The sequence below is a fragment of the Lepidothrix coronata genome, unplaced genomic scaffold, assembly GCF_001604755.1.
Source record: "Lepidothrix coronata isolate B3197 unplaced genomic scaffold, Lepidothrix_coronata-1.0 Scaffold70, whole genome shotgun sequence".
Lineage (NCBI taxonomy): Eukaryota > Metazoa > Chordata > Aves > Passeriformes > Pipridae > Lepidothrix > Lepidothrix coronata.
In genome coordinates this window covers 276,184-291,648 of record NW_016690250.1, presented here as the reverse complement: position 1 = coordinate 291,648, position 15,465 = coordinate 276,184, and the positions used below count along the sequence as shown (strand labels likewise).

At 37.6% G+C, this 15,465-nt stretch overlaps 1 protein-coding gene across 4 annotated transcripts in view; it reads right to left on the bottom strand.

The window, feature by feature from the left end:
- The window catches only part of KLHL32 (kelch like family member 32), a 120,263-nt gene that overhangs the window by 86,556 nt on the left and 18,242 nt on the right, over window positions 1-15,465 (bottom strand). For 3 of the 4 annotated variants that reach the window (XM_017818729.1, XM_017818732.1, XM_017818730.1), the window contains exons 2-3: window positions 11,587-11,674; window positions 8,892-9,072 (exon numbers count right to left, since the gene is read on the bottom strand). In XM_017818729.1, the coding sequence (XP_017674218.1) occupies window positions 8,892-9,072; window positions 11,587-11,609 (204 nt within the window). In that variant the 5' untranslated portion in view covers window positions 11,610-11,674. Of the gene's footprint in view, window positions 1-2,839; window positions 2,920-8,891; window positions 9,073-11,586; window positions 11,675-15,465 lie in introns of those variants that run through there. The other variant, XM_017818733.1, reaches the window with a different exon arrangement.

Below are 15,465 nucleotides of genomic sequence, written 5' to 3'. Positions count from 1 at the left end.
GTTCCTGTGCAGGGCTAAGGATTGGACTTGATGATCCTCTGTGATTCTGACTGTACAACTGAAGAGATGACAGATGATATTTTAAGAGCGTTAAAACTTCATAACACCAACTATATGTACAGTGAAACCAGTGGATTGTGGTTTTACCTCTTCACCACTCATCTCTTTTGTTGGATACTTCTCGTGTTATTAAAATGGTATGTGGGTCCTAGTCACTGAAGCTAAAAGTGATATGCTGCCCAAGTAATTCCCTTGGGTGTTTTTAGCTTCACTACACCCACAGAATAATTTTAAATTTTCCTGAGGTTGTGTAGGAAGATAGTGTCAGACACTACAAGAGATAGAAGAGTGTCTACTTTGTCCAACAATGTTCTGAAACATCAGACCTCTTCAACAGACTATAGGGACTGCAAAGAAAACAGGTATGAAACACTTCTCTGCCACAGGCCTGCCCCAATAAACTGGCTTTCCATTGGCAAACACTTAGCAACACAGAAACTACAGCTGAGCCCAGCCCAACTTCAGAACACCTGAAGGTGCTGCTATGGCAGCACTGCAAAATTAAACTGAGGTAGCCAGGAGTGAGCAAAGAAGATTGTAAAGAAAATCGGCAACTACAACAACATAGCTGCAATGATTCCTTTCTGTCTCGGTATTAAACTGAGAAAACACATCAACTGAACAGTAGCCAAACACCACATGTTGTTATCACACTAGTCTAATTTGAGACAGTGAGCCACAGTCTCCAATGGCCTATTTCATTAACTGCAGAATTGATTCTGCCATACTTAACCACAATGCACTTAATTACCATACAGGCACTTCAAAAAATGAAAAGGAAAAAAAAAAAATCAAGATGATATGACACCACATTGTCTACCACCCAACACTGGCACAATTGCAATGAATTCATTTATGAACTATAAGAACTGCAACAGAAACATATTTACTAGGACAGCATAACAACTTTTGGGAATTTGAACACAGAATTCAGAAAAGAGAAGATCCTTCTAAATGCTTTTGATAACACCCACACTCCTGAGCTCTGGGAATTCTGCCTGCAGCAAACAAAAACTGCTTAAGAGCCTCACAGAATAAAAACCCATTAGTTGCAAAGATAAGGATGAACAAAGTAAAATTAACCAGATCCACTTCCTTACTTTGTTCATTTTGAAAGAATATTATTTATTTTAAAATCTTTAATACATTTGCAAACCATTTTTGTATATACTCCAGAAGTAAAAAAACAGTTTGTTCAGATAAATATTACACAAGACACTTCACACCTGCCCATGCTATATTACTTCCAAGGCTTTGATTAAATTTAGTCAAAGTACTGAAGTGCTTATATCAAACAATATTTTAAGAAGTAAAGAAATGTGCAGCTTTCTTCACACTCAACTGTAACTAGGTTATTGAATAATAAGTAGAAAAACTCTAATTTGTATTTAGACATTTATGTTATGCTAGTAGTATAACTTATATTTTTTTCCCCAGGCCTCCTCTTAATTTAAGCAAGTTTCTTTTTTTTCTAATGGGAAGCAAACAGCATTGAGTTCTCATTCTCAATAGGTGGTGTATAAGTAACATGTTCACAGCACTAGACACCACTGTGAATCTTCAAATACCTTGTGCATTGTTGGCATCACTCAGATCCATGTGTTGGCACATTTGGCTGATTTCATGTGTAGGAGAGTTTAAAAACAATGCTAAACAGTTAGACAGCATGCCAAAATAGCCCTCAGATTTCTTACAGCATCACTCTATAGTAGTGAACATTACAAACTCAATAATCTCAAGCCTGAAACCACTACTAAGACTATATTCCTTCCCAAGTTTGCAGTTAGCATTTTTACATAGGAAGAATGCACTAACAAACAAAAAACACAAGAGAGATTAAACAGAGAATTAAGGAGGAAATTTTTATCTTAATACTAAGCATATTTAATAGAGACATCTTTATTAAAGTTCTTATACAAGAATACTGTTGGTGTGACAGTAAATGAGAATATTCTACAGACACAATATTCTGAAGTTTTGTAGAGCAATTGGAAACTGCTTCTGAATTAAGGGCTTCGACAATGGAGAACGGCATAGGACAATATGAAATTAATTGGTTAAAAGTCTTAAGACTTCTCAGATTGTGGGCAAGAATGTTAAGAGTAAGAAGATGGCAAGGTTGTATAAGTAAATGAGAGATGCCACATAGCTGGGATATTACTCGTTTTGCATAAATCATGATGGTAGCAGAAAGGGAGCTTGGTATTTCATGGAAAATGTTTCAGTTGTCATATAAGTTATCAGTGAGAGCAAAAGATGCAAGGAATCATAGCAGGGTGCATGGTTTGCCAACTCTGGAATGTTCATCTGACATCTCTACAATTGTACTGTCATATTTCCAAACAACTAGTTTGGGAAAAACCTGTGTACTGCTTGTAAGGATTCAAGCAAGAGGGTCAAGGAAAAACAAGCCTATTGGTGAGCCTGACTCTTAGTACAAAAATTCTTCTTCTAGTGCTCAAGCTAGAAAGTTAGTCTGTTGGTTACAGAATCACAGAATCCTTAGGGTTGGAAGGGACCTCTGGAGATCATCTCGTCCAATCCCCCTGCCAAGACAGGGTCACCTAGAGTAGGTAACACAGGAAGAGAATGTGTATAGGTGGGTTTTCAATGACACCAGAGACGGAGACCCCACAACTTCCCTGGGTAACGTGTTCCAGTGCTCTGCCACCCTCAATGTAAAGAAGTTCTTCCTCATACTGAGGTGGAACTTCTTGTGTTTTAGTTTATGGCCATTGCTCCTTGTCTTGTTGTTCAGGAAGTTCAGAAACAGCCGTACCTATCCATATGTGGCTCGGGTGTAGGGAAGGTCCGCAGCTAGAACTAGTGTTTGTTTAGAAGAGTAGAGCTCATTTGGTCCTATGGGAAGAGATTTCTAAAGGTTATCTGGACAGACAATTTCTAAGTAGCATCACTTTCAGGGTACAATAGTATGGAAAATATTGTTTTTTAGTAGATATGCATCAATGATAAAATACTGAAAGACAAAATCACATTATACTGCAAAAGCAGCAGCTAATTCTGATTTCTCAACTAGGTCTTTAGATCTATCCCTAAGATATATTAGGGAGAGCCTTTTCCTCTTTATGAATATAACAAGATTTGAAAGCCATTTGCATCATAGTCTTTCACACCTCAGGCATTTGTTCATAAAAATTAATTCTCTAACGTTATCAAGAAACAATGCAATATACTGTAAAATATGAACAATCAGCAATGTTGTGTGCAAGGGAGGAAACTATCTGTCAACAGGCAGGAAAGGTAATACAGAAAACCCTGGAAAAGAAACTGTTTAAGAATCAACTGAGACAGTCAGTAGTACAAAGTCTGTATGCAGAATTATAATCTACTAGTTCACTTCAGATAAGAAAAACTCTTCTAAGAATTGAGCATGCTTATTGTGGAAAAAAAATCAGAATATTATTGACACTTTAAAATCTATTCCAGATAGTTGATATAATTTTGTTCATCCATATTAGATGGAAAATCTGAATCTTTTTGAGAAAGATCAAAGTCCTGCAACTATAAACCTACTCAAATGAAAAGTAACAAAGAAAGGAGTTGTTCTGACTGAAAAACCAATCCATTTTGTACAAGAAAATCTTGAGGTTATATAATCACCTGCCAACACTGTAAAATCCTACCAATGAAGTCATGAAATAACACTTCATTTTGGTCCCAGAGGGGAAAAAAGCAGAAGAATGTTTTAATTTGAAATGACTTGGCTTGCTAGAGTTATCACAATGCACTCATACTAACTCAACTGCCTTGTCTCAGTGCAATAGATTGAGACAAATGGCAAATTAGAGTATGTCAATACAGAAAAGTTTACCTAGAATGCTGTTTGTTGCTTAAAAAAGAACCCATAAAAATACATATGTTACTATTCTTTATTATATTCTCTTAGGGTGTGGAGATAACTACTATATTCCTTAGCACATTCAGAAAGAAGAGGTCACGTAGGAGCAGAAGACAAATTAAAACACCCAATTTTCAAGTGTCTAATCTTGCAATTTAACTCTGTATTTTCAATGTGGTCTTTGTATCCAATTTCCTAAGGTTTTGCTTTGTTTTGTTTTTTTTTTAAAGAAAAAACCCACAACATTTTGGTGTACAAATGTGGCAAATTCCCAAACCAGGAGATACGCTTAGAATTTAAACTCCAGTGTTTCTTTACAGCTGGAACTACAAGACAACTGGAAGAATGGATGGCAGGCTGGCCCTTAAGTATTTTGCTGAAGCTCAGGACTCCAGCTTGTTTTAGAAAAGCAAAAGATTTTACTCCAGACTATAACCTCAAAGAAAATTTGATAAGGGAACCCCTGTTTAACCTTCTCCATCCACTTTTCCCCACACAATGGCTCCACTTCCCTCAGTCTGTAACATGGTAAACATTTAGTTATCCTTCTAAAGCATTAACAAACTTTTCTTTGCAATAAAAGAAAGACAGAAGCGGCAATTTGAAAAAAATACGTTGCTTCAGAGAACACAACAATTTAAGAAGTAGCTCCATCTAAATCAAAGCAGACACAGAACAAAACTGCAGAAAACTGTAAAAGTACTCCATAGAAAGCACATGTCCAGTCTCTTGTAGAAGCTGCTTTACAATAGCAGCAAAAAAAAGAAAAAAAATTATTCATTCTGACAGAGACATGTAGAATTGAACGTATATCTGGAGACCCAGAAAAGACTGTAGTAGGTTGACTGTGGTTGGATACCAGGCACCCACCAAAGCTGCTCTATCAGTCCCCTCCACAGGTGGAACGGGGGAGAGAAAATACAGTGAAAGGTTCATGAGTTAAGGACTCGGCAAGATCACTCACCAAATACCATCACAGGAAAAACAAACTCAAATTGGGGATATTAACCGAATTTTATTACTAACAAAATCAGAGCAGGATAATGAGAAATAAAATAAATACTAAAAAACATCTTCCCCCAGCCCCCCATTCAGTTCTGAGTTCTACCTCCTTCCCCTGAGCAGTGCAGGAAGATGGGAGTGGGGGTTATGGTCAGTTCATCCCATGTTTGTGCTGCTGCTTCAACCTCAGGGAGAGGAGTCCTTCCCCTGCTCCAAGGTGGGGTCCTTCCCACAGAAGACAGTTCTCCACAAACTTCTCCAATGCGAGTCCACCCCACAGGCAACATTCTTCACTAACTGCAGCAACATGGGTCACTGTTCCATGAGGTGCAGTCCTTCAGGCACAGCCTGCTCCACACTGGGTCCCCCACAGGGCCACAAGTCCTACTAGGAAAACATGCTCCAGCGTGGGCTCCTCTCCCCAGGTTTGCAGGTCCCTGCCAGGATTGATCCTCCCAGCATGGATTTCCCATGGATTCACAGCCCTCTTTCAGGCATTCACCTGCTCCAGCATGGATCTCCTCTAGAGGCTGCAGGTGAATCTCTACACCCGAACTGACCTCCATGGTCTACAAGGGCACAGCTGCTTCACCATGGTCTTCATCACAGGCTGCAGGGGAACCTCAGTTCTGGAGTCTGGAGCACTCCTCCCCCTCCTTCTCCACTGACCTTGGTGTCTGCAGAGTTGTTCCTCTCACACATTCTCACTCTGCTCTTCTCCGGCTGCAATTGCATCTGTGCAGTAACTTTTTTTCCCTTCTTAAATATGTTATCCCAGATACCTGCTCTGATTGGTTCAGCCTTGGCCTGCAGCAGATCCATCCTGGAACTACCTGACATTGGCTCTGCCAGACATGGGGGAAGCTTCTGGCAGCTTCTCACAGGAGCCACCCATGCTACCAAAACCCAGCCACCCAAACCCAATACACCTGTGAGATCATAAGAATCAGATGAGAGCCTCTCCAGATAGAGCTGAAAGTAGGCTGGGATATTAATCAAATCTATGAGCTGTAGAAACCAGAAGCTATGGTAGGGAAGTTGTTTGTGTCAGACTGATATATAGTTGGGTCATCTCAGTTTTATTCAAGGCAACTCCAACATCTGATGTTCCTAGAATCCTGTTCACTGCCGTTCTGCGCTTATATCTCAAAAAAAAGCAGTGAAAGGTAAGTTTCACATGACAATGAGTTTTTAATAAATGACTTCAGTGTTAGAAAATCTGCAAGTTTCACCCAAGAATTCCTCCAGGAAAATCCAGGAAAAATTTAGGTTAAAATAATGTAATATTAAGAGCTAATTTTGAAGCATGTGAGTCTAGTCTTTATGACCATTTGAGAGAGATCTGGCACTCAGATGGTCATTAATTTAATTCTAAATAAATCTTCTATCCTCTTTTATCATACTCTGGAAACATGCATTTCTTTTCACTGACTCTGAATGAAGTTTGGCATCATTCTCCTAAATCTTAAAAAATTAATACCTGACTAGCTCAAAATCCCCCTAGATATAAAAAGATCAATAATCTCAGGTTAAATACAAAACATTATTACTTTTTAATCAACTCTTGTGTTTTCCAAATTATTAGAATCAGGAACACAGTGTATAGTAAATTTTTTGCCATCTTCCTACAGAACATAGGACTCATTTCACAATTTTCTAACAAAGATTTTTGTCCGTTAATAATAAAAACTGTTTGCCTGCTTTCAGGAAGCACAGGTTCCATATTTAGAGCTGATACATAAAGTCTGAAGAATACATCCTACCAAACCATAACACTTTAGAAGCAGACCAAATTACTAAATGCTGCATAGATCATTCTCTCAATGTTTTTTGAATAGAAAATATTTATGTAGCAATTAAGGGCATTAAGATTTTAATTTGTAGTAAGTGTCCAGCTAATAACAAGTAACTCAACTGGAAATAACACTGTAAGTCACAGTGCCCCAAATCTCAATGTCAATCAATAAGTGACCAAAGTAGAAGCTGTTTGTACCTCACTGCTGGAATGCTGGGCACAGATGCCCACTCTATGATGTTTCTATGCACACTGTACACTGAGCTCTGGAAAGAATGTCACGTGTGGAGTAATGATATGGCACCCTTATTAAAATATTTCAGTCAAACAAGAACAGCAGCATGGTAGTGTATCTATCACTGACAAGTATATATATAACACCCGCTAGAGCTAGAGAGCTCCAGAATCCCTCTCTGTGCACTGGGGTAAAAGGAAAAAAGTACAAAGCAATCTCTGTAACAGCAGGGCCCAGGCACCATTATGAAGTAACTATGGCAGTACAAAGTATGCTGTAGCAGAAACCATAAGCATGCAGATAAGCTCAAAAAATGAGCAATCAATTGTCTTAACACCATCACAGAAAAAGTAACATCAAGGTTAATAATATTTCTTAAATACACAGAATAAGTTAAATCTAAATTCTAACCAAAAGTGAGAGACAGTTGACAGGAAGATAAAAATTCTGCTCAGGTAATTAAGGATACAGAACTGTTGTCATACACTGTATTACTATTGTAACAAAACAAAAAGGTCACCATGAAGAAGTTCATAATGCTACAATTACAGTGTAGACAAAATATTAAATAAAATTTTGTCAAAGAAAATAGACCTTCAAATTAATTTCAGCTTTAGTCGCTGATTAACAACAGGATGACTCACACTTAAAAATACCAGTCAACTACAGAGCTATAGACAGTCCAACATTTTGAGCGGGTACATTATAATGAAGGTTAGAATTATTGCTTCATATGTAGAATACTCTTTCTTATTAGCAAACTCAATTTTTCAGTTATTCCAATTTTAGCACCTGGGTTCAATTTTCCATGCTGAGTATCTGAATTAGATTTCCCAGGGAGTATTTTAATCTTTACATTTTGGAAACACTTGTTTCTGAAAATAAGTCTTACCACATTTAAAAAATTACTGTAGCCTCCTCTTTGAGAGTAACCATTTACATCCTACAAAAATCCACTCTCAAGCTGAATTAAACTGCATTTATCATAGAATCACAGAATGATTTGGGTTGGAAGGGACCTTAAAGATCACCTAGTTCCATTTCCCCTGCCATGGGCACCTTTCACTAGACCAGATTGCTCAAAGCCCCATCCAACTTGGCCTTCAACACTTCCAGGGGCAGCCCCAACTTCTCTCGGCAACCTGTTTCAGGGCCTTACCACCCTCACAGTAATGATTAAATTTACATTCCCTCTCCCCATACTTCCATGCTCTACTCATAGAATATGCTGAGTTGGAAGGGACCCATCAGGATCATCAAGTCCAATTCCTGGCTCTACACAGGACAGCCACAAGAATCACAGCATGTGCCTGAGACTATTGTCCAAAGGCTTCTTGAACTCTGTCAGGCTTGGTGGTGTGAACACTTCCCTGGGGAGCCTGTTCCAGTGCCCAACCACCCTCTGGATGAAAAACTTTTTCCTGATATCCAACCTAAATCTCCCCTGACTCATCTTCATGCCATTTCCTTAAGTGCTGTCACTGGTCACGAGAATAAAGAGATCAGTAGTTGCCCCCTGCTTCCCCTCATGAGGATGTTGAAGACTGTGATAAGGTCTCCCCTCAGTTTCCTCTTCACAATCCTCTGATCACAACTGCCTCCAATGTTCTACAAACATTTCTTCATTCTACTAAAAACTCTTCCACTTTCTGACTTTACTGGGGCATAAAATTCATAGAAGTTGCCTACCTCTGCTGGGGGTGAAGAGGGGTGGAAGACTTACCATAAATAATGATTAAAAAAAAAAATGTTTTAACACTTCTTTCCTATGACATGTGTGCAGATATTTAAAGTTATATACTCTACTAAATTGTAATAATCCTGAATTTTCTAAAGGCTCAAATTTAAAGCTTGTTCAATATGACATCTATAACCATTCCTGTCCCCCACAATAATAATTTTTAATATTATTATAGGAAGAAAGAAGTCTTTGTACTTACTCGGAAGTAGTCACTGCAGGCTGCCAGGACTGCTTTATGTGCATGAAATTTCTGCTCTTCAGCAATAAGAGTAATATCACAAAGTATGCCATCACTTCTTTGCTGGTTCAGGGCTGCCAGGACAGCATCATTATGGGAGCTGGACTGACAAAGCCTCTGACCTGTCAGCATTTCCTGAACACTGAGAGGGGAAAGGGAAAAGATTCTGTCAAAAAAATGTAGGAAACAAGCATATTCTGTCAAAAATACGGAACAACTTTTTCTAAGGCAAGATTGTTTGATAATTCTTGGAAACAAAAAAAAGTCATGACCCCTGTCAGGCAAAAAATCTTAACATAGCATAGACATCACAAGAAGAGCTCAGTATAACAAAGTATTATGAAACCTGATTACATACTCATATTTAAAAACCTCAGTGATTCTGATTTTCATTTGCTGTACTGGAAGTCAGTTGAACTCACATGATTAATTCAGAATCATTTCAGAATCAAATGAGAATAATAAAGGTCCTAGGTTAAGGGACTGCAGAAAACTTTAAGTGGTTCCAACTGATGCATCAGTGGAAAGGAGGATGGATGGATGTATGCAATCAGTTCTACTAAAAAGAACGAAGGATCATGGTCTCAGGTGGCCTGTTTAAGACTAATACTGTGCCACTGAACGTTTTCAGACCATTTCAAGTTATTCATATTTATGAAGTGTTGTGGGAGTTTTTTGATTGCCTGGTCTGTGTTGGGGGTAGGGGAAAGACGTCTGCTTGTTTTAAAATGCTAAGGCTTTCTCCACCTCTGAATATCTCCATGTATGAATAAAAGATTTGCACATAATCCAGTCTAAGACTGTCTGATGGCAGCTTCCTTTTCTGCAGCAGCAGAAGAGACAATGTAACTGTTGATGTAAATAGAACCAAATCAAACATATTGGCAAATCCTCTTTGGCACCAAACAATGCAATTGATTTGAAATCTGTGAGACTACCAGTTTATACTGCCAGAGAATTTATGTGTTTATAGAAGGTGAATTTACAAAGAGTCATTTTGTTGTATATCAAAGTGAAGATATAATTTTTTTTTTTTTTATTAAGGGGTGAGTAACCTATCAACTTTCCACTACAATCATGTAATTCACTGTACACATATGCTATGCAGCAGCTGTGTGGCTGCTATATTCTCCTTTGTTATCCATACACACTCTCTGCCCATCCCACTCCTGTACCTTGGGCATCTCTAAACTACTGCAGCCCTGCCTTCCAGACTGTTTGCTCTAATCCAACCTACTTTTTAAAAAAGACGACAACTAAGACATTACTTCCAGAAGAAGGCTGGCCAAAGTGGAATAGCCTGTACCTGAACTTCAGCCCCTCTTTGATAGTTTAGGTTTCATGTATGGACATGTCCTAAATACATTTAAAAATTACTCATTCAAATTATTCTTTTTTGTTCAGCTGTTCTGTTTGTTGAACCCAATTCATATTCTCAATGACAGTTATCAAGAAATCTAACTTGCTAAAATACAATGGAATTATTTCTAACAGTTATTTCTCTTCTGTCATTTCTATAGCAAAGTGACTAAATCAAACCAGTGCAAGTATAATATGCTAATTATACCCAGAGATGGTTTCTTTTTATTTCTGTTTTTATTAGCCTCTCTCCCAGTGCTGTGAAGCAAGACCTTTGTTCCTCTCGCTTTTTTCACCATCATCAAGAGGACTATTTCACTCAATAGAAAACACCTGTGGTTTTAAACTGAGCTCTATCATAATCCATTTTTCAATTCAATGCCAAAATGAAAAATCAATTGCCTGTAATCCTTGTGTTAAAAACATATGAAACATATGCATGCAAGGCAATTTAATGGAATTTATGAATGAAAATACACAGAATCATTAAACACAACATGATGACTTTGTAGTGATATTATCAGTTGACAGATTCAACAGCTATAAATGCAAGCAAGTCCTGTTTCTCTTCAACTGCAGAAGCATGGCATGGGAAAGAGGAATAGAACTGAAATGATATGGTGTTCCAGTAGTATCAGGTAATTCTCTGAGGTCCCAGATCAGAGTGTTAGCTACTCTGTAAAACAGAACCACTAGCATACCACACTACTACAAAGTTCTGCAGAAAAACAATTAAGTTAATAAGTTCTGCAGAGTGTTCTGCCTGAAAGTGTTTCCAGAAAGTAATTAAATTATAAATAACAAATACTCTGTTGTGACAATGGGCAATACAAATGAGAACAGCTACACTGGGAAAGCGACAGAAGGGAAAGCAGATAAGTTTGGAGAGAATGCTTTGAAGACATTTTAAACAACTGGAAGAGTAATATACATCCTGAACAGTGGAACACTACACACCCCCAAAATTGTCACCAGCCACCAATTCGAATGCATAAATATAAAATGCAAGTTGATTCCACAATCAAAAACTCCAAGTATAAACTAAGGCATAAACAACATAACATATGAAGAGGCCGTGGGTCCCCAGTCAATCCCAGGCACACTTCTCTTTACTAGAGATAAGTGGTAACAAGAGAGTAATATTTTGCAGATTATAACATGGATATGTATTTAATAAAGTGAATTCCTATCTAATGAACAAAAGTATTAGTTTCACTTTTTTCTACTTTCTTAACTGATGCTTTAGCAAACATCATCCTAAATGTTAATACTTCCTACACACTACCAAGTACTATACCTCAGGCACCTCTCAGATGGCATCTTTCAGTTTGGTCTTCTGAATATCAAAGCTTATAACCCTGTAGGAAAAGCAGCAAACATTCCAGCTAGAAAGAGAGAACAGAGAGGAAAGTTAAAATTCGAAGCATACACAGCCTCAGCCTTAAAGATCAATACTTTTAGGATATGTAATTCAAAAGCAACTTTCAGACTGTATTCAACTCTGGCCAATGAAAGTGGCCTTTCCTCTAGTCTTCTCTAGAAATTCACACCCTACCATCTGAATGTCCTGCACCTACTGCCCTTGAGGTATGCTTTCTACAAACACAGGAACACATATAATTTCAAAAAACTGAAGAGAGGTGAGGAGGGAAATAACTGTCCCAAAAATCCCTCAGTGAAGAGTAGGCCAAAAGTATGTATTAGTGTTTGCTTACTTCCCTGAATAACATCCAGCTATAAAAACCTTACATCTCTCACAGGCAAGGGTCTAAGAGGTTTGCAATACACCTAAGTTCATGCTTTCATTATGTTATCTTTTCCTAAAGACAAAATCTGGTAGGGGAGGGGGGACAGGTTTACTGTATCCCAAAGTCGAAGTTTCACTTTCCTCAGAGCAACATACTTGACTGATTAATCAGTGTTATGATCAAACGCCACTGTCAACCTGGATGAAGGACAATGAAACTGGTGAAGGGTCTGGAGCACAAGTCTTATGAGGAGCAGCTGAGGCTGTGGTCATTTCGCCTGGAGAAAAGAAGGCTCAGGGGAGAACTTATTGCTCTCTACGGTCTACCTGAAAGGAGCTTGTAGCCATGTGGGTCAGCCTCTTCTCCCAAGTAACAAAACATAGGATAGGAGGAAGTGGTCTCAAACTGCACCAGGGGAGGTTTATTTCAGGTATTAGGAAAAATTTCTTCACTGCAACGGTTGTCAAGCATTGGAACAGGCTGTCCAGGGAAGTGGTTGAGGTGTACATTTGGCACTTAGGGACATGGTTTAATGGCGGACTGGACAGTGCTGGGATAATGTGTCAATGACCTTAAGGGTCTTCTCCAACCTAAATGATTCCATGATGCTATAAACATTCTGGAAAATACAAACAGTAGAGTGCAATGAGATTTATAAACTCCACAGCTTTTTTAAAAAGGCAAAATATTAAATTGACCATATAAATAAACCCCAAACAGCTGAAGTGTCCAAAGACCTAAGCTGTTGAAAACAGGGTTATACAGAAAATTTTTAACTGGTGTAGCAGTCATCATAGCCGAAAAGACATTTCTGCTTCATATGTCAAGTCTAAAAGAAAAATATATTTTAATAGAATAGTCAAAAAAGAAAAGTACACTACTTTGGCTGCTTATTTAAACCATATGTGGATCATTTAATCTAACTCAGTGACAACGCAATATTACCATTCAGCAAAATTTGAAGAATGGAAACATTTCTGTATTTTTCTCCCTTTTCCAAAAAGGCTATAATTCTGAGCAAAGGGGGTGAAGTCATAGAGAACTTACACTGATGACTCAGCTGGATATTCAGCAAATTGATATGCAGTGCTTCCCAATGATGGTTTCAGAACATTTCACCCTCACCATCAACTCAGTTTCTAGTTATATTATAACTCACCCTATCCTTCAAGAGACAATAAACCACAGCATATTAAGTAAGTGGTCCAGGTGCTGTCAACTAATGAAGCAAACACATTTCTGATAAAGGTACCTACTATTTTATACACCCATATGTCACTCACATGACGTTTCAGTGGTCATAGAAGGCTTTTAAGTTCAACCTTCGCATTCACCAGTAGCAAAAGGAGAGACTCAACAGCTGACTCGACTGATATACAGAGAAGTCTTAACTAGGTCCTTAAATGGCCTAAGTCCTTCACCAGAACTAATACAGAACTAATATCTGTAAGTATTACTCCACTACAACATCTTTATAAATGCCAGCACTGCCCATACCAGCCCAAAGAATTCTCAAGCAAAAATTCCTTACTCCATCACAGGTGTGAATATGGACATCAAAATCAAAGGTTTGATCTCTGCTGATTGGAGAGACAGTAGCCAGAAGCAACTCACCTCAAGTCTATGCAGATATACTATATGTTTCTGATGAAATATATAATACATAAAATACCAAGTATTATATATATTAAAACAGCTGCATAGGAATAAAGAATATAGCTTACTGGTTTTCTAGCCACTGTCCAAGTTTAAAGCAATCCACCTTGATGTCACATCTGAAAAAGTAATTTCTTCCAGTCTCAGGGGATCAGAATTTTGGACTTCCTGAAGAATGAAGGAAAAAATGCCATTCTTCTTCTAGGAACTCAAGTTTCAGAACAGGAAATATCTCTCAGATGCCTTCAAACAGCTTGACAGTATTTTCAAGGGGGCTTTCATCAAGGTTTGCAAGAGAGATCGAAGATATACTGCCTATCCCACTCCTGCACCTTGGGCATCTCTAAACTTCCTAAACTGAAGCTGTTTCCCTTGTCAGTAACCATACAAAATGGGTGATTTGTAAAACTTGGCATTAAATGTGATTTTTTTTTGCTTCTATGAGTACAGATAACATATCTTTCCAGCTAACAATATTTCATTTAGATATATTTCTTAATATTCTTAATTATGACTCTCAAGTTATGTTGGAAAATGGTGAATCAACACTACTTACGTTACGTTTGCTGTGCACCAAATTAGCTTAGGTAGAAATTGATGAAAATTCATGTACTCAAAAACTGCTTAAAATTACTACAAATATTGAATATATAAATAATTTTGATGAGATTTTTGCATTTTCAAGTAGTTATCTTTAATTAGTTATCTTTTTTCCCCTCAAGTCACTCCTTTTCTAAATGTGTGTTTTAAGTATTGAAAAACACTTCCACTTAAACCCACACCACTTCAGATTAGATGTATATGCAAACTGAAGGGATCATAAGATCTTCCCCGTAAAAACGCAAAATTTGGACCAACTGGTTAAGTCGTGAAGATAAAGCATTTGTATACAGTGAAATGGTATTTTCCCTTTGACAGCTTCAAATATCTGTTTTAAATTTTGTCTTTTTTTAAAAAAAGAAAATGCAACATTTAAAAACTATGAGAAGTACACATTAATTTCATTTCAGAATTATATCATAGCACATCCTGATGGAGGCTGTCACGGATATGAAATAAAACCATTAAGATTTACCCATGGCAATTTTCTATTCCAGCTTAGAGCCTTATTCATAGGAGCTTCTGGTTTTGTCTGTGGTTTTAGTAAGTCAGAATAACCCATCGTTTCAAGCTGCACTTCACCTTCTCTCAAAGTAAGAGTCTCTTCAGAAACAAAATTATGAACTTACTATTCACAGAAAAAAAAAGGACAGCATTATCTTCTATCTTTTTAATCACAGCTCTGCCAAATTAATTTGTCAAAGGGAAAACAGTTGGAAACAGCTTTGAAAAAAATTCATTGCAAACCTGCTCTTCTGAGTATATTAACACACTTCTCCCCCATGACAGGGAAACACCACATTATCCCTTTTTCATTGAGATCTTTGAGTGTTGAAATATTTTTCTCTTTCCATAAAAAATGTTCAAGAATATCACAACTGTGAGGAAAAATCTGCCATTGCCCACTGTGGTCAGTGAAACCATAGTTCAGCTCAATCAAAAGTTGCTCATCTAATGTAGTCCCTCAACATAGTGACTTTCAAGAGAAAGCATTCACAGTACTGAAAAAAGCCCTTAGATTTAATGACAATTACAACAGTAAGGGAATAAAAAAATTGAAAACCTGGATTTGTTTGGGAAAATAGGGTTTGATCAAAACACTCAGGAAAAAATTCAGCAAAACAATAAAATAAAATCAAACAGTCTTCTGATTAATAACAAACTATTTTCTT